General features: G+C 34.2%; 2 protein-coding genes across 2 annotated transcripts in view; one reads left to right on the top strand and one right to left on the bottom strand.

Moving 5' to 3' along the window:
* The window catches only part of LOC140451432 (somatostatin receptor type 2-like), a 1,059,667-nt gene that overhangs the window by 969,151 nt on the left and 65,652 nt on the right, over positions 1 to 24,864 (bottom strand). The window lies entirely within an intron of this gene.
* Positions 17,718 to 18,878, top strand: LOC140451316 (general transcription factor II-I repeat domain-containing protein 2A-like). The gene has a single exon (XM_072545064.1). The coding sequence runs from the start codon at positions 17,718 to 17,720 to the stop codon at positions 18,876 to 18,878; it is 1,161 nt and encodes a 386-aa protein (XP_072401165.1).

Raw genomic sequence — 24,864 nt, 5'->3', positions numbered from 1 at the left:
CGATCATCCGAATAATTGGAGTCCGGATAATTGGAATTCTACTGTATTGCAACTCGATCTAAATCAGGACCTGTAATTTAAACAACAATGCCATACGTGAAAGTGAAAAGCTGAGGAAACGTTATAAAATATGGATTAAGACAACTACAAAAAATATTAAAACAGACGAAGAAAAAAAATAAAATGTTTTAATAAATAAAAAATTTTTAAATCGCTCTCCTCTAAACTAATTTAAATTAATTGTTCTTATTTTACAACGGTATACATTTCTAATCCTATATTTTCTACATAAACACTTTTAGATATTAGTATTATTTCGTCCGTGATCTCTGTTTCTTTCCGTTTTTGTATTAAATTCAAAGAATAAAATGTATGCTTTAATAATAAATCAACGAATAAGTATTAAAAGATTAAATACCAGAATATTCTTTTTTCGACTTGTTGCTAGAAATTTAACCAATATTACCTCTAGAGCTGAACAAACAAAATCTGCCCCAGTCTCCAGTGACTATCGGAAAGTAATTGTAACTGCATTTATAAGATTATACGACTTTGGTAACTAAATTGCACTTTAACCCAATTTGGAAGTTGAGTGTCTTTAAACACACTTTATCATTATGGCAAGTTGGCGATTCGTGCTTAATTTTATTTCAGCTTGACACGATTTCAACGCATCGAAGTGAGAAATTTCTGAAATTCAACTGGTAACTGGAATTGTTTTGTACGAGAAATAATGGTTGAAATAAAATTGAAAGAATTTAAAAAAAAAACTAAATAGAAAATTTATTCTAAAATGAAATACTTGAAGATTTTTTATTTCGTTTTTTTTATATTACTATATAGAGGGTGTTTAATTTTTCATATGCGTGAAGCAATATTATAATTCCCAATTTCAATTTTAAAATCATTACGTTATCCGACTTTTGTTTATGCTTCTACTTTTACCTTTAATGCCCACCCGCTAGAAATATAGACATGTTTGATTAATTTTTTTTTAATTTTTAAAAACAACCCCCCTTCTTTTCACTCTCGACAACTGCTCTCTTACGTGCTCTCTTAGTATAATAACTAGTCAGCCATAACTTGTACAAACTTAACAAATGTAGGTAGGCCTATTACTGGATGGATAATCTATCGTTTTCTGTTCTTAGGTATCAACTTCCAATCTCTGATTCCCATATCTCTGACATCTTCCATCACTACATCTCTCCATTTCTGTATTGGTCTTTCTCTCTTTTTTTGCCCCCAGGTACTATCCTTAGGTACTTTTTCGATCATAAGCTCCAGTATAAATATACATTTGAAAACTCCAGGGGGCACAAATCTATGATTGATTTTATAGTCACTAATAGAAAAATCCACCCCAAGCAGATTCTAGATATCCGAACTTTAAACTCAGTAGACGCAGGAAGTGCACACAAACTAGTACTAGCAAAAATAAGAATAAGAATAACACCAAAATATTTTCTACGGGAAATCACCGAGGAAAAATTCAATGTAGAATCGCTGTGGTACGACTCTACAAGAGAAATGTACCAAAGGAGCCTAGCACAAAAGATACAGCTGAAACAAGTAGACGACATCGAACATATAAACGTAAGCTGGGAGAAAATAAAAAACAACATTGAAGAAGCAGCAACAGAATCTCTAGAAAAACACAAAGTCATACTGAACATAAGAAACAACAACAATACACCATGGTTCAGAAAAGAACTAAAAGCGAAATGTAAATAGAAACGAGAGGCCTATACAAAGTACAGTACAACGTCTCGTACAACGAGAACAATTTACAAAAAGGATGGAAAGCGACTTATAGGTACACAAAAACAAATATGGAGATTTATAAGAAACCAACAAAAAGAAATGGCAGAACTGAAGGAATACAATAACATACCAGCAAACGAATGGGAAAGATACCTGACGGAACTGTTTTAAGAAAAAGAAAATAATAATCAACACAATATATATATACAAGGATTTCCACAGTTTTCACTGTATTCCTTCACTCAACCGTTTTCTCCAATTTTTCCTGTTTAGCCAGTCCCCTTCCTGTAGGTTTCTTCTACTCATTGCTTCGTCCACCTCGTCTCTGAAAGATCTTCGGGGTCTGCCTCTCTTTCTTCTTCCTATCGGGCTCCACTCTGTTATTCTATTTATCCACCGATTTTGGTCTGCTCTTCTGACATGTCCGTACCATGTTAATCTCTTCTGTTCGATGTAGTCTATTATGTCGGAGTTCATTCCCATTCTCCTCTTAATCTCCATGTTATTTATTCTGTCTCTTCTTGTTACTCTGCAGCTTCTCCTAAGGAATTCCATCTCTGTTGCTCTTATTTTGTTTTTGGTTTTCTTATTTATTGTCCAATTTTCACACCCATAAGTGAGGATACTTCTTGTCATGGTATTATATATTTTTTTCTTTGTTTTCATGCTGATGTTCTTATCCCATAGTACCGGGTTCAATTTTCGTATGCAGTCTCTTGTTTGTCCTAGTCTATTTTTTATCTCTTCCTCCGTTGTTCCTTTGTTTGATATTATGAAACCTAAATACTTATACTTGTCTGTTCCTTTGATTTGTCTTCGTCCTTCGTCTATTTCCAGCTGTTTTATTTCTGTATTCTCCGTTGTTAGGTATCCAGTTTTCTTTAGGTTTATTTCCATCCCATTCTTTGTATATTCCTGCTCCAGTTTTCTCATCATAAAACTGAGGTCATCCTCGTCTTGTGCGATCACTATTTGGTCGTCGGCAAAACTTAGCGTATATAGATATTCGTTCCTTACTGGTATACCCATTCCTTCGCACTTTCTTTTCCATGGTTTCAGGGTTTTTTCCAGGAATATTTTGAACAGGGTGGGGGATGTGGAGCAACCCTGTAGTAGTCCCTTTGTCGTCTTAAATGGCCTGCATATTCTATTGCCCGTTTTGATAGCTACTTCGTTATTCTTGTAGAGTGCTTTTACCGCGTTTATTAATCTTCGTGGAACTTCGATGTCTTCCATTGCTTCCCATAGCTTGGTTCTAGGTATTGAGTTATATGCCTTCTTAAGATCAACAAAAGCCAGATGGACGGATCTATTTTTGGCCATTCTTTTTTCTATTAGTTGTTCGACCGTGTAAATGTGATCTAAGCATGCTTTCCCCGCTGTGAAACCTGCCTGGTCTTCTCCGATTTTATCTTGTATATATATTTCTAATTTTTCCTTTATGGTCTTTCCATACAGTCTGCCTATAGACGATATAATGCTGATTCCCCGATAGTTTTCGCAGTTTTTTCCATTTCCTTTCTTGTATATTGATGTCATATATGCTTGGGTCCATTCTGCCGGTAAGTCTTCTCCATTCAGTGCTCTCTCAAACATTTTATGTATCATACGGAATAACTTTTCCGATCCGTTTTTTATCAATTCATTTGGTATTCCGCCGGGACCTTCTGCTTTTTTGTTCTTTAAAGTTTTGATCGTTCTTTTTACCTCAGCTAGGCTTAATTCGATTTCGTCATGTGTGTAGATTTCTATTCCGTCTATTTCTGATTCTTTGAATTCGGGGCGGTCTTCGGTTAGCAATTTTTTGTAGTATTCTTGCCATTCGTTTTCTTTGATTTGACCGATCTTGATTTTCTCTGTCTTATTTCTTTGGAGCGACTTTAAGATGCGCCATGACTCTGAATTTCTCGTTCCTCCTATGTGCTGTTCTATCTCTGTGCATGTTTTTTCCCATCTTTAATTTTTTTCATTTGCTACTTTTCTTTTCACTTCTTTATTTTTTTTCCGTATAGTTCCAAGTCCTCATAGTTTTTTGTGTTCAGGTATTTTATATGAAGTTCTTTTTTCTCTTTTATGCATGTTAGTGTGTCTTCGGTTAATTTCGTAGTTTGTTGGGTGTATTTTTGGTCCACTTCTCCAAGAGCTTCTAGGGCTGCTGTCTTCATGCAGGTTTTTATGTGTTCGTATGTTTGTTCTAATGATTCATACCGAAACTCTTCTAGCTTTTGGTCCAATCTTCGTTTATATAGGTCTTTTATTGAGTCTTCTTCTAATAAATTGATTTTGAATTTCTTTTCTTGTGTTGAGCACGTATTGACAGGTGTAGCCGGAGCCGTAACTTGGTCAGACTCTCCCTGGGTCGGTTTCTGTTGGGTCCATATGAAGGGGAATTCCATCCAAGCGATTACTAGTTTGTGATCTGTGCCGCATTCTGCGCCTCGCTTTACTCTTACGTCTTTTATTTTTATAGAGCTTTCGTGGTTTACTATAACATAATCAATAATAGACCTCAATTTTCTTGTTTCTTGTGTCCAAGTTTATTTCTGTATGTTTTTATGTTTGTAGAAGCCGTTTGTGATCTTTAAGTTGTTTATTTCGCATAGCTCAATCAATCTCTCCCCGTTATCGTTCATTATATCTTCTCCAAATCTACCAACTGTTCTGTCGTTTTCTTTTCTTCCTGTTCTTCCATTTAGGTCACCGGCGATAATTATTTCTTGGTTCTTCTTTCTCTTTTCGATTTCTTCTTGCAGTTGTTCTATGAATTGTTCTTTTTCTGCAATTGAGCTGTCTTCTGTTGGACCGTATACTGCTAGTAAGATAATTTGTCTTCCGTATACTTTTAAGTTAAGCTTGGCAATTCTTTCGTTTATTGGTTCCCAGTTTTCGATTGCGTGTTCCCATTTCTTTTTCAGTATAATTGCAATTCCTGGTTTTGCCTTTCTTTCTTATCTATTCCGCTCCAACAGTGAATGACTTCTCCCATTTTTTCGGTACCGTTTCCTTTCTTTTTCGTCTCAGTCATTATCATTATATCTAGTTTCATTCTTTCGAATTCCGCCATTACCTCTTTGTCCTTTATTCGCCATCCTTGTACGTTCCATGTGCCAAGTGCGAGTTTTCTCTGGCTTTTCTTTCTTTTTGTTGTTGTTGTTTGGTTGAGTTTTGAAGCTGGGCTTCTTTCACTTAAAGCAAAACTGCCCCCCCGTATCCGATGGGGCTCCATCATAGGTTTGTTATTGTGTTGTGTAATCAACACAATAACAAACCTGAATTAAGACACGAAAAAGAAAATAAGTTTTCGGGAAATAGAGATAGCCATAAATTCACTCAAAAATATAAAATCATCAGGACCAGACGAAATAACCAACCAGCTTCTAAAACACAAAGAAGAAATTATAACGCTAGATATAACAAAACTTATACAAAAACTAATATTACACTCCAAGATACCAGACGCATAGAGAAACAGCATAATAATACCAATGTCCAAGAAAGGATATAAAGAAGACCCCAACAATTATAGAGGTATAAAATCTACTGAACACCGCACTTAAGCTTAGCACAAAAGTCCGAACCAACAAAATCAATAAATTAAAAACTTTATCATATGAACAACAAGGATTCAGATCCGAAAGATCCAGCGTAGACACCGTATTTGTACAAAGATAAAACAGAGAAAAGTGAATCGAGTACAATAAACCAACATATCTATGTTTTAGAGACCTGACAAAGGTTTTTGATCGTATCCAAGTCGAAGACGCCTTACACCTACTGTATAAAAGAAACATACCAATTAATATTATACAAACCATCGAAAACATCTACTTACATAATCGAATACAGGCAAAGATAAATGGAAAACTAACACAGTTAAGTAAGTGTATACCAGTACAAAGCGGAGTCAGTCAGGATGACCCGTTAAGCCCACTTCTCTTTAATATAATAATGGACGAAATAATACAAGCAGTACGTAAAGTTCATGATTACAGAATGGGAAACAAAGAAATCCAAATATTATGTTATGCAGACGACGCCGCATTAATCGCCGAGACAGAAGACGAGCTCCAAAGATTAACACATATATTCAATACAACAGCCAAGAAATACAATTTGATAATATCAACAGAAAAAAACCAATGTATGATAACATACAAATAGGCACTATGATGTAAAATGGAAATTGATGGGAACATAATAAAGCAGGAAGCAAGGTTTAGATATCTGGGAATAGATATAACTAGTTACGGAGATGTTGAAGAAAAAGTACCACAACAAAGCTTAAAAGCAAGTAAAGCGGCGGAATCGTTTAATGACAAAATCTGGAAGAACAAACACCTAAGACAAGACATAAAAACAAGAATCTATAAAGCAGCAATTAGACCTACATTAACATACACGGCGGAGACAAGACATGACACATCTTAAACGAGACGACTACTATAAATAACAGAGATGAAAATACTTCGACAAATATCAGGGAAAAGTCTGTTGGATAGGGAGAGAAGCGTAAACATAAGAAGAGCATGCAATATAGAAGACATAAATGGATGTGTGACAAAACGGAAACAGGAGTGGAACGAACACATTAGTAGAATGGCAGAGGATAGGATAGTACGAATAGCACGACGTAAGTCACCAAATGGACGAAGAAGTATTGGCAGACCAAGAAAAAGATGGTGCGATAATTTAAACAATTTAGGAGGCTAATATTGAAGAAAAAACATTAATTAAAGTCTACATACAAGAAGGAAGAAGAAAAAGAAGAAGGTACTCTCCAACTCTTGACTTGTTGACTACCTTGCATTCTTTCTAGATGTCCGAGCCATTCTAGTCTACGTTTTTCCACTACTTTTGTTGTTGTAGGATTAGCATATAATTGGTACACTTCTACAATAGATCGTCTTCTCCATTCTTCCTCTACTACTTTACACCAAACATTCTTCGAACAGTCTTTTTTTCCCATGTTTCCATCTGTTCTGTATGGTTTTGTTCATAGTCCATGTCTCGGCAGCGTATTGCATTATGGGACTAATTATAGTTTTGTATACTTTTATTTTTCTGTTACAAGATATATCTTTGGTTTTTTTCGCTCGAGAATTTCACGTACTTGGATTTATTAATATTAACTTTTAATTACCCTTTATAACTTTTCCGAATCAGTCTTTTTGCTTTACTTGTGAGTTCTTTTCCATTTCTTGCAATGAGAACCACAGTATCATCATACGCTAAGCACAAGTGCTCTTTGTAGAAAAGAGTCACGGACATATTTATCCCACTTTCTCCTACACTTTTTTCAAGAACACCTTTCTACTTCGAATTCTTCTGAGACTGTACCATTACATTTCACATCACAAATGGTTATTCTTACCAATCTTACTATTTTTCTGGCACTTGAAATTCTTTTAGCGTTTCTAATAATTTGTTTCTGTCTATTGTATCGTAGGCGGCTTTGTAATCAATGTAAAGTCATCATCATAATTCAATCTTCGCTTATCCACTGCTGGACATAGATCTCCCTCATAATTTTCCATCTATTTCGATCTTGTGCCTCTTGCATCTAATTCCTATGACAACGTTTTAGATCGTCAGTCCAACGTGTTGGTGGATGACCTTTGCTTCGGTAGGCATCATCTCTTGGTCTCCATTCCAGTATCCGCTTTGTCCATCTATTATCCGTTATTCGAGCCACGTAACCTGCCCAGTTCCATTTCAGTGTTGCTACACTCTCTACTGTATCAGCCACTCCTGTTCTTTGTCGTAGCTGGCGATTTGGGATCTTGTCTCGTAGTGAAACGCCCAACATAGCACGCTCCATCGCCCTTTGATACACACGGATCTTTTGAACTGTTCAATGGTCAGGCCATGGAGTGAGGTGACAACTTTGTAAAAATGGCGTGCACCCTATTCCTCATGCTATGGCATGCTGGACGAGCCATATAGTCTGTAGTCAACACCCCGAGGTATGAGCGGGAACACAAAGTGAATAAATACTCATACGCTTATGAAACGCACCTGGCGGATCATAAGGGCCTTCACATTTTACTCTTTTTCAACTTATCTTGAGTGAAATGTCTTTAATCTTTCCTATCAGCCTCTCTTGGCTAACTCTTGTTTCTTCCGACCCCGAATGGCGATTAGGTTTCCGAAGGCAGACGGGTCACTATATTTCCTTCTACTACAACTCTAAAACTCGCCAACACGCTTGGCCAGCGCGGCGTTTCAAGGCCAAATTTCCCCTCATGATGGATACATGAAGTGTACGGCCCTCAGTCCCCGGCGGTTCCAATTTCCCTGACCAAGGTGGCGGTCAGAACAGTGTTGGAGCAGAGGGTGCTAAGAATCACCGGAAGAGATCAGGCCACCAAAATAAACAACAAATGCATATATGTGCCTACAATATACAATGTAAAGTACTTGTGCTAAAATGTTTATTCATAGCAATTGATAAGAATTTGTATTAGCATAAAATTTTGTTCGCTTGTTGGTCTTCCCTTGCGAAATCCTCCGTGGTATTCCCCTAGATTCTTCTCCTCATATATTTCTAATTGTTTTTTAATTAGTATGGCGAGCACTTTGTATATTACCTCTAACAAAGATATTTCTCTATAGTTTGCGTATGCTTCCCATGGACTTGTTCCATTCTTGGAGCATTTCTTCGGCATTCTACGCTTCTACTATTAGCTCACGAAGTTGATTTCGTAAAGCCTCTCCTTCATATTTCAAGTTCTCTCCCACAATGCCGCTCTCTTCGGAGCGTTTTGATTTTTCGTATCTTTTAATATTTATACAGAAGTAAAAAACTTCAAAATTTGTATATTGGTATAAAAACATTTAATTAAAACTTGTTAAAAGTGTCCTTCAAAATTTATAGATGCATAACGTTTTCGATCTAGCTCAGATCATCCTTAGTGCCTTCTTTTGGTACTTAAAACGACACAGGTTGGTCTTTGTCGTTTTAACTGACAAGTACCACGAGTTCAAGTCGAGCAAGGAAGCATGTTTCTCTTTAAGTATTAACATATACAACCATTGTAATAATAATAATAATAATAATAATAATAATAATAATAATAATAATAATAATATCAGGAAAGTTGTTCCCTGAAACAGAAGGTTCATTACTCACCATTCAGGATTAGGTTATACCAACAAAAAATTACCTGAAATATATCGTCAAAGACCCTCAGGTCCAAAATGACAAATGCCGATATGGATGTCAAGCTCAAGAAACCATCCAACACATTACCGGGGGTTGCCAGGCATTTGCTGCAACTGACTATAAGGAACGGCATGACTCAGTAGGAAAGATCCTTCATCAAGAGATAGCCATCAAACTGGGACTTCTCCAAACAAACCATCTCCCATATTATCAATACGCTCCTGAAAGTATACTTGAGAATGATAACTACAAGCTATACTGGGACCGCACTGTTCTCACAGACCAAACAGTGGCACATAATAGACCAGATCTCATACTAGTTAATAAACTAAAGAGACAAACAACACTAATTGATGTGGCGATACCCAACAACAATAATCTTCGTATTAAACAAAACGAAAAGATCGCCAAATACAGGGATCTGGAAATTCAAATACGAAGACAGTGGAGAATGGAAAGTACCCAGACAATACCTATTATTCTCTCTACTACTGGAGTTATTCCGAAGAACCTCCTAGAAAACATAAGAAAGCTAGGTCTGAATGAACATATCTACAAGACCATGCAGAAAGCTGTACTTCTCTCAACATCCAGATGTGTACGAAAATTTTTGGGAGATACTCCAGCATACCAAGTCACCTAGGGCTCGATAACACGGAAAGAGTCCCACCAGAGCTCAATCCTTTTGATACCGTAGGTATCTGGGATGAGTGAATTTTCCCCTTAGAGGGAGTGAGAGCCGTATGGCTAAATCTGGGATAATAATAATAATACTTTATTTCCTTTTTGACAAATACAATTTGTATAGGATCAGTCACAGTTTAGTAAACAAAATAAGTAAATATAAATATAAATCTAAAATTACGCTAAACCTAACATTACAAGACAAACACAAATAGAAAATGTAAAATTACTAGTGTATACTTAAAATAATGTCAACTACTAAAATATTCATCAACAGAATAAAACGTATTCTGCAATAAAAAATCTTTTAAAGTTAATTTAAATATTTTCATATTCTTACATTTTTTTATTGGCTCGGGTAACTTATTATATATTCTTTGACCTATTATTGCAGGTGAGTAAAAATGCATATTTCCTTTAGAAAAAGGCACATGTAATTTTTGATTCTGCCTTGTATTTATATTGTGAATTTGACTATTAGTTTTAAATTTCTCAAGATTTGAATGAATAAAAACACAAACTTCAAAAATATATAAACACGGCACAGTTAAAAGTTTATATCTAGTAAAGTAACTCTTACAGCTAGTGATTCGAGAAATACCAGCAATACAACGGACTATTCTCTTTTGAGACAGAAAGACTTCACCGAATTTACAAGACCTACCCCAAAATACTATGCCATACCGCAAACGAGACTCCACCTGAGCATAATACAGCATAATTAGCTGTTTTTCACTTAGTATATCTTTGAGGTTTCGAAGTAGGTAGCATGATGAGTTCATTTTGGAAATAATATCATCACATTGCCTTTTCCAATTGAGACATTCATCAACATACAAACCCAAAAACTTTAGGCAATGAACTTTTTCAATTTGTTTAGAATATATTGATAGTTCGATATCTAACAGATGTTTCTGTCTATTGTGGAAATGAATAGCATGCGTTTTATCCGCATTAAGATGTAAGTAATTCGAGGAAAACCAATTACTAAGATCACACAAAAGTTCGTTACATTTATTTTCAAGAGATATATGTGATTTATCTGATATAAGTATTGAAGTATCATCTGCATAAAGTGTAAACTGTACAACAGAATTTATTGAGACAATATCATTAAAGTAAATAAGAAATAATATTGGGCCAATTACAGAACCTTGTGGTACACCCATATGAATGTAAATGTAATCTGATTTGCAAATATTTACTGATTGTTGGGATACATCTGTTAAGGAGACATACTGACGACGTTCTGATAGGTAGGATTCTATCCATTTTAGAGAGAGATCTTTTATTCCAATATTTTCTAACTTATTAATGAGTAACGTATGATCGACACAGTCAAATGCCCTACTGAGATCACAAAAAATCCGGACAGGGCATTCATCCGCATCAATATAGTTAGTTAAAGTCTCATAAAATGAATGAACTGCTGTATTTGTAGACTTACCTGCCTGAAAGCCATGCTGATATTTACTAACAATACCTTTCTCCAATAAATAAGAGTTTAATCTGTTAAGATAACAGTATTCGAATATTTTTGAAAACACTGAAGGGACAGTTATTGGGCGATAATTACTAATATTCTTTGGATCACCTTTCTTATGTACAGGAACGACTTTTCCCACCTTTAGATAATCCGGGAAAATACCATTGCAAAAAGACAAGTTTATTAGAAATGTTAAAGGTGATAATATGAATGGAATTACTTTTTTTAATAAAAATTGAGGTATTTCATCAAATCCACACGATTTTGAAGATTTCAATTTTCCTATCAATAATTCACTCAGCTCATTTGGAGTGTAAGGACATAATTGTAAAAAACTGTCATTTTCATTATAAGGCGGTTTCCTTAAAGTACTATTTTGATGACTGGGAATTTTAGAACGTACCTCAATTGGAGCATTCTTAAAGAAAACATTGAACACGTTAGCAACAATAGGGCATTCCTCTATTACACAATTTTCATCTGATTTTAGACATATATTTTTCCTTCTATTATTGTCAACATTATTAGTCACGTCGGCAACAAGTCTCCAGGCACTTTTTAATGGATTATCTGATGATGAAATAATATTCTGGTAATAATTTTTCTTTGTCAAACATAAAAGTTTCTGGTGTTTCTTTTTTTCTAACTTGTAATATTCACGAAGACACGGACAGGATCTAGATAAAACATGCAAGTTTTTTAAGTTACTACTAGATAAGCTTACTTCAGTGTTTACCCATTTTTTACAATCATTTATAATACGTTTATTTTGCAATGGAAAATTAATGTTAAAATAATACGAAAAAATATCAACAAACACATTAAAAGCCAAATTAGTATCAAGTATACCATAAACAAGATTCCAATCTTCCAGCACAAGACTCGTAACAAAATTATCTATCCCACTCTCTGAAAAATATCTCTTTTGACAAGACATAGGCAATTTCGATATATCGATTTCAAGTTCGACTAAAACAGTTCTATGATCAGACACAGTGTTGTCAAGAATACATGATGTATCTAAATTAGAAAAATTTACAAAAATATTATCAATTGTTGTTATGCTGGTATTTGTTACTCTTGTAGGCCATTTGACAAGATTAGTATGTATGTTATAAGCAGATAAGCAATTAAGTAGTTTTGTTTGGTTATTGTTTGACGTTTTCATATCAATATTAAAGTCACCACAAATAATATAACATGCATTTGGCTTGTATAAATAATTTAAAAGACAGTCAAGATTATTTAAAAAAATATTTACATCTCCACACGGAGATCGGTAGCAATTCAATATGTAAAAGATATTATTGTTTTTACCCCAAATTAAAGAACAACAAAACTCTGAATGTTTATCAGAACAGAATTTTTTAACATTAATATTATGAGCGTTTACATTTCTCTTTACGAATATTCCTACACCACCTCCTCTTACTGAAGAGTTTCTACAATAACTACTACTCATAGTAAATCCATCAATGTATACATTATTAATAGAGTCAATGGTTTCCCATAATTCTGTTAGACATAAGATTTCTATATTTTTAAATGTATTAATATCCACAACAATGTCACATATTTTATGGTTATTTATACTTTGAACATTTAATAACATTAATTTAGGGTTAAACATTACCTCTGGAACCTCTGATTTTTCCGTAGGTACAAAAAATTGTTCACACATGCATTTTCAGACCAGAGTGCTGGATCCATAGCTTTATTGAAATTATTTTGATATATTCGGACCTTAAATGATGAGTAAAGACTTGGGTAGCGAGACTCCATAGACTCGCAAAGCACTTCCGGAAAATGGGGTTTTAGAAGATTTTCCATTGCAGTCACATTGGTGCTAGGATCAATGCGATACACATGTAGATCCACATATTTTGGAACACCTTTGACAGATCCAGCACGAGTTCCAACAACTAACTGTCTTCTTCTTTTGTTTCTGTCTTGAACTTTCTGCCATGGAGCTTCGTCTTTTGTGGCTTCTTTGTCATTGTCATTGACCTACGGTCGCATTATAATTTAAATTTAAATATCTAAATCATATATTGATGTCTCTACTTCAATTTTAGTGTTAGCTACAAGTACCAAAAGATGGCAAGGAGGTTGATCTAAGCTAGATTGAAAACTTTATGCATCTATAAATTTTGGAGGACACTTTTACCAAGTTTTAATTAAATGTTTTATACTAATATACAAAGTTTTTCACTTCTGTGTAAGTTCTTTAACTATAGTATACAGCCAACTACTGTGATTTTCCCAATAATACTTTTAATATTTGTTCAATTTCTTCTCTTGTGGGCTTTGGTATTTCTTCTACTACTATACGGGGTTTAGGAACATTATAATTTTCTATAATAGTCACTTCGCGATTTAGCAGCTCATCGAAATATTCTTTCCATCTTTGACATATTTGGTCTTCGTCCACTATTGTCCTCCGGAGGCGTGTCAGCCGGGAGCTGACAGCCGTGCCGGACCCATCAAGGAATTTGGATATCGGTAAAAATACTTGGGAATTCCAAGTTTGGCCAAATCCAAATTTCGAATTGATTCGATGCAGGGAAATTCCACTTTCGCTACGTAAAACAAAGGATTTGTTTTATATAAAAGCAGGTAGATTTTCTCTCATCGATCAGTCGAGCTTGCCTCTTCTACTGTAGACCTAGTCGGTGCTATTATTGTTCCTACTAAGTTATTGTTTTATTTCTGATTTCTTATATACCATTTTTATTTTAGCATTATTGTATATTCAGACCTTTTCAGGTTAGAATATTACATTGATCTATATTTGTTCATGTACTGATTGTTTGATATTTTATTTGATTATTTTTGTTTATTTTTCTTGTATTTTGTGTCTAAGTTGTTCTTCCGTAAGTTAAGAACACTTAGAAATATTTATCTTGCTTTTTCTATTTTATATTTTGATTTGTACTTTGTCTAAGTAGTTCTTTCCGGTAAGTCAAAGAACTCTTAGAAATATTTCTCTGAATATTTGACTTGTTATTTTAATTGTTTGTCTAAGCCGTTCTTTTCCGGTAACTCAAAAGAACACTTAGAAATATTTTCATAATCATTGTTGCATTATTATTTCCGATATTTTATCTAAGATATTTTCTTCCTTAAGTTAAGAAAATACTTATTACATTTGTCTCTTTCATTTTCTATTTTATGCTAAGTTGTTTCTTTCCTTAGCAATATTTCCACATCTTTTCTATATTTGATTTTTCTTATTTTCTATTATAAGTCGTTCTTCCGCAAGTCAAGAAACACTTAGAAACATTTTTTTCTTTGCATTATATTTTTATACCATTTAATTTAATTGTTTACTAAGTTATTCCTTCCGTAAGTCAAGGAATACTTAGATCATTTTTACCTATCTGTTTTCCATTTTTGCTCTGTTACTCTGTAACTGTTCCTTGGAACCGTTACCTATAACAGATATTTGTCACTGGAACTGTTATTTATAACAGCGGTAGTATTTAACCTTTCTACCAGCGACAAACCAAAGATGGTGAATACCCGATCCAATTCCGGGGATCGGAAGAAGCCCGAAGAGCCGGCGATGGGTCCTACAGGCCCAAATGCCCTATCTCGGCAACACTATCAGGTTTCTTTGCTTATCTTTTACATTTATCGTTCTTCCCAAGACAAGGCATTGTTGTGAATGTCCATTTCCCCTGGTTATTAATGCAATGTCAATGTCGGCCTTTACTGACAATGACATTAGCTATTGGTCAATGTTGTTAAAAAATAACTTAAAATTAGAGTTTTCATAAATAAACGTTCAATAACGGCAGTGGCCAGGAGCAAATTGCCATTGCCAATGCTAATAAATAAATAAAATGATCCATGATGTATTATAGACTAATCATGGTTATTTTGACAAGATAGTGAACCATGGCGTTTTGAATTACAAATTTTATTGCTTGTACGACATGCACACTTATTATTTTTACAACCACTTTTGCATTGGCAAAGTTTGTAACCTGGGCTGCCTAATATGCTGTTTTCCGCTGCAGCTTGTATGAGAGTTATTTCATTCTCTTTTATTGAATCAGTTATATTTTCCAATAAAACTAATTTTTTGCTACTGGATTAAACCCGTACCTTACGAACTTCTGTTTTAATACACCAGTTTTCGTACCTAAAATAATTATATTCTAATAATAAAACCAATTCCAATTCCAATAACCAATTCGCTAAGAATTTGCTTAGTTGGGGAGATATGTTGTGGAATGTAATTTTTAGATTCCCCATGTCTCTAATAACATCTTTATCAACGTTTGTTTTGCCTTGCAATTCTTAGAAGGCACAGATTAAAGCAAAATTCTGAATTTGGTTTCGAAAATTAGTTTACGGATTTTAATATCAGATGTCGCTATTTGCGTCTATACGAAGCCATGTTAGAGTTGCTTCCTAAGACAGAAAAGATTTATTTTCACGTTCAGAGCGACTGTGAAAGCCGTTCTGAAGAGGCCTATTAGGCCGAAATACGTATAAGAGGATGCACAGGCGCACTGTACGTGAAATCAAATCTTAACTGTATTTTCCTCCTTTATATTCTAATAGTTTATTTATATCGGAAACCATATGATTGCGTTCGCCATGCCCAATTGCGAAGTGCTCATTATGAATTATATCAAATAATTCATCAGTTGTAGCATAATATCATACTTTATACCTCAACGTTGTTTAGCCCTCCGTCGATAGTCAAGCAGCTATGAAAGCAATGAAATCACATGAGATCAAAGTTGCATGGGATTCTTGATGAAATTAAATTAAATAATCAAAAAAAAAATTTGGTTATTGTTTTGATCGATTCAAATTTAATGAGCAATTGATTGATTAAAATCCGAGAAATTATTTATATTTTCATGTTGTTGTTTTCAAATTTTCGTTAAAATGCAGATCTCATTTTTGCAATTTAAGTTTTGTTTGCATCTTGTGTAAACCCTTTCTTTCTACGTAATTTCTTCGTAAACGTCAATCCGAGAGGGTATTTAAAGAGCAACGATGCCTACGATGTTATTCAATCTACCAATTATTTTTTCTTACAGCTTTTTTTGTAAGTATAACGAAAATACTTGGGCTTAACGTAAAAAATTATAATCAGTATTGGCTCGATTATTATAATTAAAAAAGTTATCAGACTTTTAATTAGATCCAGCGACCAAGACAAATTAAAAAGTTTGGCATGTAAACATCAAAATTTGTAAAAATATCCTAATTACTCAATTAAAAGTTGAGTGATTTGTATCGGGAAACGACGGAAAATATATTAATAGAAACCAAAAAAATTTTGGTAATTTTCGTTAACGTTAAGATAACATGGGATTAATATTATTGAAAGATTTTAATATTTATAGATGTGTGTTAAAGTGGCTCAAGTACGGGTTGTAGTATATTTTACCGTTTTTAAATAAGACGAGCGGTTCTTAATTTATATAAATATATTTATTTATAAGTTTACAGCACGGAAATATCTTATCCACTAAACTTAGCTAATATCGGAGCTGCTTATATAAAAAAGTTATTATGTACTGGAATATTCTGGAGTAGTCCACCTCTAATTCGTTTGTTTGATGGGTCGATCTCTCCCGCGCTCGATACATCACTGGAAGCTTCTCATCGTCTCGAGATGCAACCGTTATATGGGCTACGGCGAATTCAATTCGTAAAAATATGATATTTTTGGCATTGGTTTTTTCTCTTGTCATTTTCACCAAGAAAGAACATATCTACAAACATACTCTTAAATACAATAGTATCCTCGCTTGGGAATGACAGCAGAGAAGTCAAACAAGTATGTCAAGTGTTGAAAAACAGGAAATCATCAGGTCCCACCCAAACTACTAAAATATGAAACCGACAAGCTATACAAGCAGCTAACCATCATGTATCAAAAAAATATAAATGGATATATAAATTATATAAAAGAGAATATAGGGAGAATACAGAGATATTGAGGCAAACCAGAAAATTTAATTAGAAAGAAGTGATAGGTGCTAAATTAAGAAAGGAGAGATAATTGGGATGGAGAGTAACACACGTGTAATAGTAACTAAGTGGAAGGACAAACATGAAGTGCTTATGCTGAGTATAAAGCAGAGTTGTCCAACTGGCGGCCCGCGGGCCGCATCCGGCCCGCGAGGCTATTTGTTGTGACCCACGTAAGATTTTCGAAAAGCATATATTTTCTTTAAATGCTGCCACTGTGAAAAAAGATTTTTAATTTATTTTATATTTTATGGTTTAGTAGTGTTTTTACATCACAAGTACTGTACCGCGTGCCGCTTCGCGGACGTGTAACGAACACGAAACAAGTTGCAGTGCTTAGTGTGCATGAATGTCGTTTCAGTGCCTAAAGAATATAATCTGAGAAGACATTACACAACAGTGCATGAAAATAAGTATGCTACGTACACAAATGAAAGTCGGCGTGCCCTAGTTGCAGATTTAAAGAAAAAGCTTAAACAGCAAACTGGTATGTTCAATAAAATATTACACTCTCAAACGTATTTTTTGCATGCATCTTTCAAGGCAAAAATGGCAAAAAACCTTTCACTTATGGCAATTTGATAAAAAAATGTGCTGTTGAAATGGCCAAGTGATTCTAAAATGGTGGAGAAATTTGAATCAGTGCCACTTTTACATCAAACCATACAAAGAAGGATTGTTTCTATGGGTGAGCAAGTAGAAAAATCTATGCTTAGCCTGGTTAAGAAAAGTTCATATTTCTCACTTTGTTTGGATGAAAACACTGATCAAATTGATGTTAGTCAGCTGTTAATATTTGTGCGCACTACTTTTGATGATTTTACCAGTAAAGAGGAGTTATTTGATATTTGTCCTCTTTATGGAACAACAAAAGGAAAAGACATCTATGAGGCTGTGAAGAAAACAGTTGACAGAATTGGAGGCTTTGATAAATGTCTAGCCATAGCAACAGACGGGGCCCCATCAATGACAGGTAAAAAAATTGGATTAGTGGGTCTGCTTCGAAAGAATGGTGTCACTTGCCCAACAATTCATTGTATTATATATCAGGGAGCTTTATGTGGAAAATCAGTCAAGGAAGATCAAGTTTTCCAAACCGTGATTAAGATTATAAATATGATTAGAGGTGAAAATCGATCTCTTTTACACAGGCAACTTAAGCAGTTTTTAGTGGAAACAGAGGCTGAGTATGGAGACTTGCTAATGTACAACCAGGTAAGGTGGCTGAGTGCAGGAAAGAGCATGGAACGATTTTTTGCCATAAGAAAGGAAATCCCTGCATTCTTCAACAAATACGTTTCATCTGACACAACTGAACTAAAAGATAAGTTTAAGGATCCAGAATTCTTAAGACAGTTAGCTTTTATAACAGATCTGACTAATCATCTTAACATGTTAAACTTGAGTCTTCAAGGAAGAAACCAGACGGTTTCAGATTTTATCGGAATGATAAACGGATTCCGGAATAAGCTGAACGTGTTTAAACGTGCTTTGGAAAAGAACAACCTGACACACTTCCCTAGCTGTCTGCAAATAGCAGAAGAATTCAACGGTGAGGAAAATATTGAGTTTTCATCCTGCATTTCACAAATTGAACAAGTTATTGATGAATTCAGTACAATATTTGAAGAAATTGAAAGTCTCAAAAGCAGTGTACTACTTTATAATAACCCTCTTGAAGCAACCATTGATGATCAACCACCCAACTTACAGCTTGAGTTATGTGATCTTCAAGCAGACATGTTCCTAATTACCAGACAAGAAAAGGGACCTGAATTTTAAATTACTGTCAAAGGAGAAATTCCCAAACCTGAAAATTTTGGATTGATTTGATTTTGGACTGAAAATGACGTCAATGTTCGGAAGAACATATACATGTCAAAGTGCCTTTTTCTCCATGAAATACATATAAAATAAAAATAGAAGCAACCTTACTGATTCTTCCTTACGTCATCTTGTGAGAGTGTCTACAACTGAACTGGAGGTGGACATTTCTTCATTGGCGGATAAAGCTGATCGACCACAGTCCTCACACTAATTGGATTCATCTGTTTCGTTGCTTTTGCAATGTTTGTTTGATTATTGAAAAGTGTATATATCAATAAATTTTACGTTTATAAAAAAATGTAGTTGTTGAGCAATAAAAGAAATAATACTCTTTTTTGTTTTAATTATTTGTATACCTCACTTTATTTTGTTATTACTTGTAACAAAATTATTATATGGCCCGCGACAACATCAAAGGTTTTAGTTTTGGCCCTTGAGGCATTGCAAGTTGGACACCCCTGGTATAAAGCATACTGCTAAAATTGTAGACGTCCATCAAAGCGGAGGAATAGTTGAAAATCCAACTAGTCCGACCATATAAAGTCTTACTCTATAGCATTACCAAAATCAATGAAATGGTATCGTAAAATAGCAATTAAGCTCCTTCTGGGGTCAGCTGTGGTCAACGTCTATATAATTTACCAAAAAGTAACGAACATGTCCATCACATCTTTCAAGGAAGAGTTGTTTTGTTAACTGGTAGATTTCTTTGGACTAACTAATCCAGAGCAACATATGCCATTATATAGAGGAAATATATGGTTGCTCGTAAAGGTCACCATATAGAGAAAATTCAAAGTTTGGCCAGAAGAACGTGTTACGCAAAAAAATCAGCAAATAATGGTAGAAAATTTGCAGAGACTAAAACTCACTTTTCTCGTTTCATGTGCATTCGGTGCAATAAATTCACGTACTTTTTTGCTTAATAATATTTACTAATATTCTGCATTAAAAAAACAGGTGTTTACCTTATACATAAATACAACTTAGTTTTAAGATACATAATAATATATTGTTTCCACTTCTTCTTCTTCTTCTTCTTCTTCTTTGAAAGAACGAAAGAACGAAAGAACGAAGAGTGGGACGAACATATTCTACTAATGTGTTCGTTCCACTCCTGTTTCCGTTTTTTCACCCATCCATTTATGTCTTCTATATTGCATGCTCTTCTTATGTTTCCGCTTATGACGACGCCGCATTAATCGCAGAGACAGAGGACGAGCTCCAAAGATGAACACACATCTTTAATAGAACAGCCAATAAATACAATATGATAATATCAGCAGAAAAAATAAATGTATAACAACATCTTAATACCCACTACGATGTAAAATTGAAATTGATGGGAAAATAATAAAGCAGGAAGCAAGGTTTACATATCGGGTAATAGATATAACTAGTTACGGAGATCGCGAAGAAGAAGTACGACAACAAAGCTTAAAGGCAAGTAAAGCGGCGGGATCTCTTGATAACACATTCTGGAAGAACAAACAAGTAAGACAAGACACAAAAACAAGAATCCATAAAGCAGCATCTAAACCTATATTAACATACACGGTAGAGACAAGACCTGATACATGTAAAACGAGACGACTACTAGAAACAACAGAGATGAAAATACTTCGACGAATATCAGGGAAAAGTCTGTTGGATGGGGATAGAAGCGAAAACATAAGAAGAGCATGCAATATAGAAGACATAAATGGATGGGTGACAAAACCGAAACAGGAGTGGAACGAACACATTAGTAGAATGGCAGAGGATAGTACGAATCGCATGAGATAAAAAATAGACGAAGAAGTATCGGCAGACCAAGAAAAAGGTGGTTGCGATAATTAAAACGATTTAGGAGACTAAAATTGAAGAAACTGGCTTTAAAGTTTACATACAAGAAGGAAGAAGAAGGTAATAGGGCTCAAGTGGAGTGAAGTTTTATATCTTACATATAATATGTGTGCACCCTTAATAACTTATACTAGGCGCAGCCACTGTATTATACATACACTATAGATACATCTGAAGCAGAATAAACTAATTTTTATTCAATTTGGACCTTTTGGAGGGTGAGAATCGGTGGTTACAACTATTTATAAATGTTTATAGAAACTTTTAGAACTAGTAAAACAATATGCTCATTTTGTATGTGTTTTGGATACCTTCTAATTGGATTTTATAACTCTTTCTTTATATTAAATAAAGTGTATATAAGTTTTATCGCATATTGACCAAAAACCATTTTGTTTTTGCTGTTTTTCCTTTAGTTTTTCCGCAATATTTACCATGCAGACGACAATCTTTTTAACTCAAAGCCGATCAATTCTCTTTTCATCTCATTAGCAAACACAAACCGTATTCATTCCCTTGTCCTCGATAGCTAACCCGAAACTTTATTAATTAAGAAGAAACACCACTAAGCCCACAACTAATGCATAAGTGTGCAAGCTATAAATATTTATCGACAAATCTCTGATGTTATCTAAATTCAGCCTCGAACTTCTTAACTTTACGTAAACTTTTAAACGCTATTTGACCCAAAACTGTATTAGAGCTTGTTTAAAGTGCTTTGCTTAAGCTTTAAAACGAGTACAAGTTAAAAAATATATGTATAGTTTGTTTTATAACTTTCTTCAAATAGATTTTTGTAATATCGATATCAATTTCGTGCTTAATAAAAAATTAAATAAAATTAAATTAAAATTTACTAAAATTACATAATATCACGTTGGTCCTTAAGGGATAAAAAGGGCCAACTCTCGAACTCAAGAAAATCACCAACTTTCCACTCTATTTAATTTCAATTTATACACAAACATTGTTACAGATCTACGAGAAGTTTGGTACGTTATGTATAGATCTCGAACAGTAAATATTCAATAATAGTCCAATAATAAATAATAAGTATACACTCATGGACAAAAATATCGAATATTTTGGAATTTTCCAATTTTTTTTTGTAGTTTCTATTATTTCAAAATAATTTTAGATTACTGATAATACTCATATAGTAGGCTTATGTACTCAACTGGTTTAAAATATTTTAATGTTTATTTTGACGTTTATTCAGTGGTTAGTGTAATTCGTACATTTTATCATAAAAATTATTCTTCACGTAAAGGAAAAATCATACTAATTCGGTAATTTTTAGTTTAATTTATTAAGTTTAATTAAATATTGTTTTGTTTTATTTAAGTTTAAAACAAGTATCCCACCAATTTGACACTGCGATGAAGTCCAAGTAGCACATATTGTAAATTTGTACGAGGAAGGATATGCACAAAAAGGTTTTGCACGACGTCTCAGCAGAACTGAATCTATAGTTTCAAATCCTTTAAAAAGGTACCGCGAAACAGGAAATTTTGTACGAAGGCCTGGTCAAGGACGCCTAAGGTGCACAACCGCAATTGATGACCGTTTTTTGGTTCTTAATTCTACACGAAATCGTTAATGACATCGATGCACCTCAGAAATGAGCTATTAAATATTAGAAAAATCAATGTGAGTTCATAAACACTTAGAAGAAAATCAAAAGAAGCAAACTTACAGCCCAGACGCCCCTCCAAAGTTTCACGTCTTCTCCAAAATCATAAAGCTCGTCGTTAGGAATTTGCAAGAGCACATATTTAGTGGAAAATCGACAACTGGAAAAACGTTCTTTTCACTGATAAGACCAGAATCCTATTATGGAAGCCAGATGGTCAAAACTACGCCTACAGAAGAGTTGGAGAACGATTCGTAAGCTGCAGTCAAGCCCAGACCGTTAGTTTTGGAGTTGATGGCATAATTCGTTAGGAAGGTATTAGTTGTGATTGGACGGATGACTAGTGATTCTTACGTTTAAAACATCCTGCAAGATCATGTTTTGTCATATGTTGGTTACATTGGATATGAAAGATTCACGTTAATGCACGATAATGCTCGACCACATGCCGCTGCCATAGTGAGTAATTATCTTGATGAGGTCCAAATTCGAAGATTACATTGGCCACTATTTAGCCCGGATTTAAATCCAATAGAGCACATGTGGGATCACCTAAAACGCAGCATACAACAAAGAAATTTCGTTCCAAATGCGATAGAGCTGCTTGAACTTGCTGCATAGGATCAATGGAATGCAATTTCCCAAGAATATGTCCAAAATTTACTTGCAAGCATGCTGAGAAAGATGCAAGCAGTAACAAGAGCTAGAGGAGGGAATACTCGTTACTGATCATGCACTTCTTTCAGTTAAAACGACTTGTTTAAGCAATTTAAATTATCATTTAAGTTTAGAGTAAAACAACCTTATTTACCTAATATTAAACATTTATTTTTTTCACAATTTTCTCCGCATAAAAACTTAAAATTGTTTATTAAACATTAATAAATAATACTAATAAATAACTCTATTTTACAATAAACGACTTGATTGACCAGAATATATTTTGAAAAAACAAAAATTTGAAAGTGCCTAAATATTCGATATTTTTGTCTATGAGTGTATAAGTATATGCAATTGAAACTAAACTGCTCGTGGCATGACCCACTTTTGACAACATATTTATGATTTAAGATATTCTATATAACATTACAATGTAAGGGGTTATACCCTTACTGTACAATAAATCATCAATATCTCAAAATAAAAGATATCTAATATCTAGGAAAATATACAATCCATTGCAAAATTTAAATAAATTGTAAATTGCATAATAAAACCTTATGAAGTAATAAGTTGAATTTGCTGCATGTGATACCCATATATATATATAAAAATACTTCAGTTACTTGTACATAAAGATACTGTAATTTCTGAAAGAGCGTAGGCGCAAAATTTCGGGCCAATGCTTTTTAAATGCAATCATTTTTTTTTCGAATCCTGAGAAAACTAACAAATATTTTAAAAAAAGTTAAACGCAATATGAAATATTACATTATAACCGAGGACCGGCAGTCCCTTAGAATAAACAAAAAGTTTTTTTGAATGAGATATTTGAAATTAAAAATCATACTAAATTTTCTCTTTTTTTCACCCCTGTATCTTAAAATAATAATTATAGAAGTTTTCAGGGACTTTCGGCTCTCAGTAATAATGTATTCTTTCATACTGCGTTTAAATTTTTTTAAAATACCTATTAGTTTTTTTAGGATTCGAAAAAAATGAATGCGTTTAAAAAGCATTGGCCCGAAATTTTGCGCCTACGCTCTTACGCTAGCGGGGCAAATCAGCGGAATCCAATTTAACCTACGTAATATTTTTTCACCCATTTTTCACTAATTTATTACCACCCTTATAATTTTTCACCACCATGGTGGTGGTAATAAATTAGTGAAAATTGGTTAAAAAAATATGCCATAAGCAAAAAGTTTTTTTTTCCAAATTCTGCTAGCTTAAACCTTAAGCCAGCAGAATCGCTCCCCTTATAGTTGGTTTGGTGGTGACAAATTATCAGGGTGGTAATAAATTAGTGAAAAATGGGTGAAAAAATATTCTTCTTCTTCTTAACATGCCATACACCAAAGTGCGTAGGCGACTATCTCATTACTAGAATTCTGTTCTTGGCGGCGTGACACAGCTCGCCTGTATTGTGTATTCCTGTCCATTCTTTAATATTCCTTAACCAGGATAATTGTTTGCGGCCGGCTCCTCTCCTACCTTCGATCTTCCCTTGTAGGATTAACTGTGGTTGTGTAGTTTTCCTGGATCGTAAAGACTATTAACATTCCATGTTGAAATTCGTTGGATATCATCTATTTGGCACCGGGAGATTCTTCGCACCCTCTGACCATCTAAGGCCTGCCCGGGACTGAGGGCCATTGTTTTGTTTTGTTCTGCCATAATGAGGTGAGTTATCGTGGGGAAAAGGTAGTGTTGTGGTATCCCGTTACTTTCAACACCGCAGTACCACAGCCATTCAAACTGTCCTAGTCATGCCTGTGGAATTCCAATAACAAGCCGGTCCAA

This window comes from Diabrotica undecimpunctata, chromosome 9, assembly GCF_040954645.1.
Source record: "Diabrotica undecimpunctata isolate CICGRU chromosome 9, icDiaUnde3, whole genome shotgun sequence".
In the NCBI taxonomy this organism is placed as follows: Eukaryota; Metazoa; Arthropoda; class Insecta; order Coleoptera; family Chrysomelidae; genus Diabrotica; species Diabrotica undecimpunctata.
The sequence above is the reverse complement of the archived record's forward strand: the minus strand, read 5'-3'. Positions and strand labels throughout refer to the sequence as shown.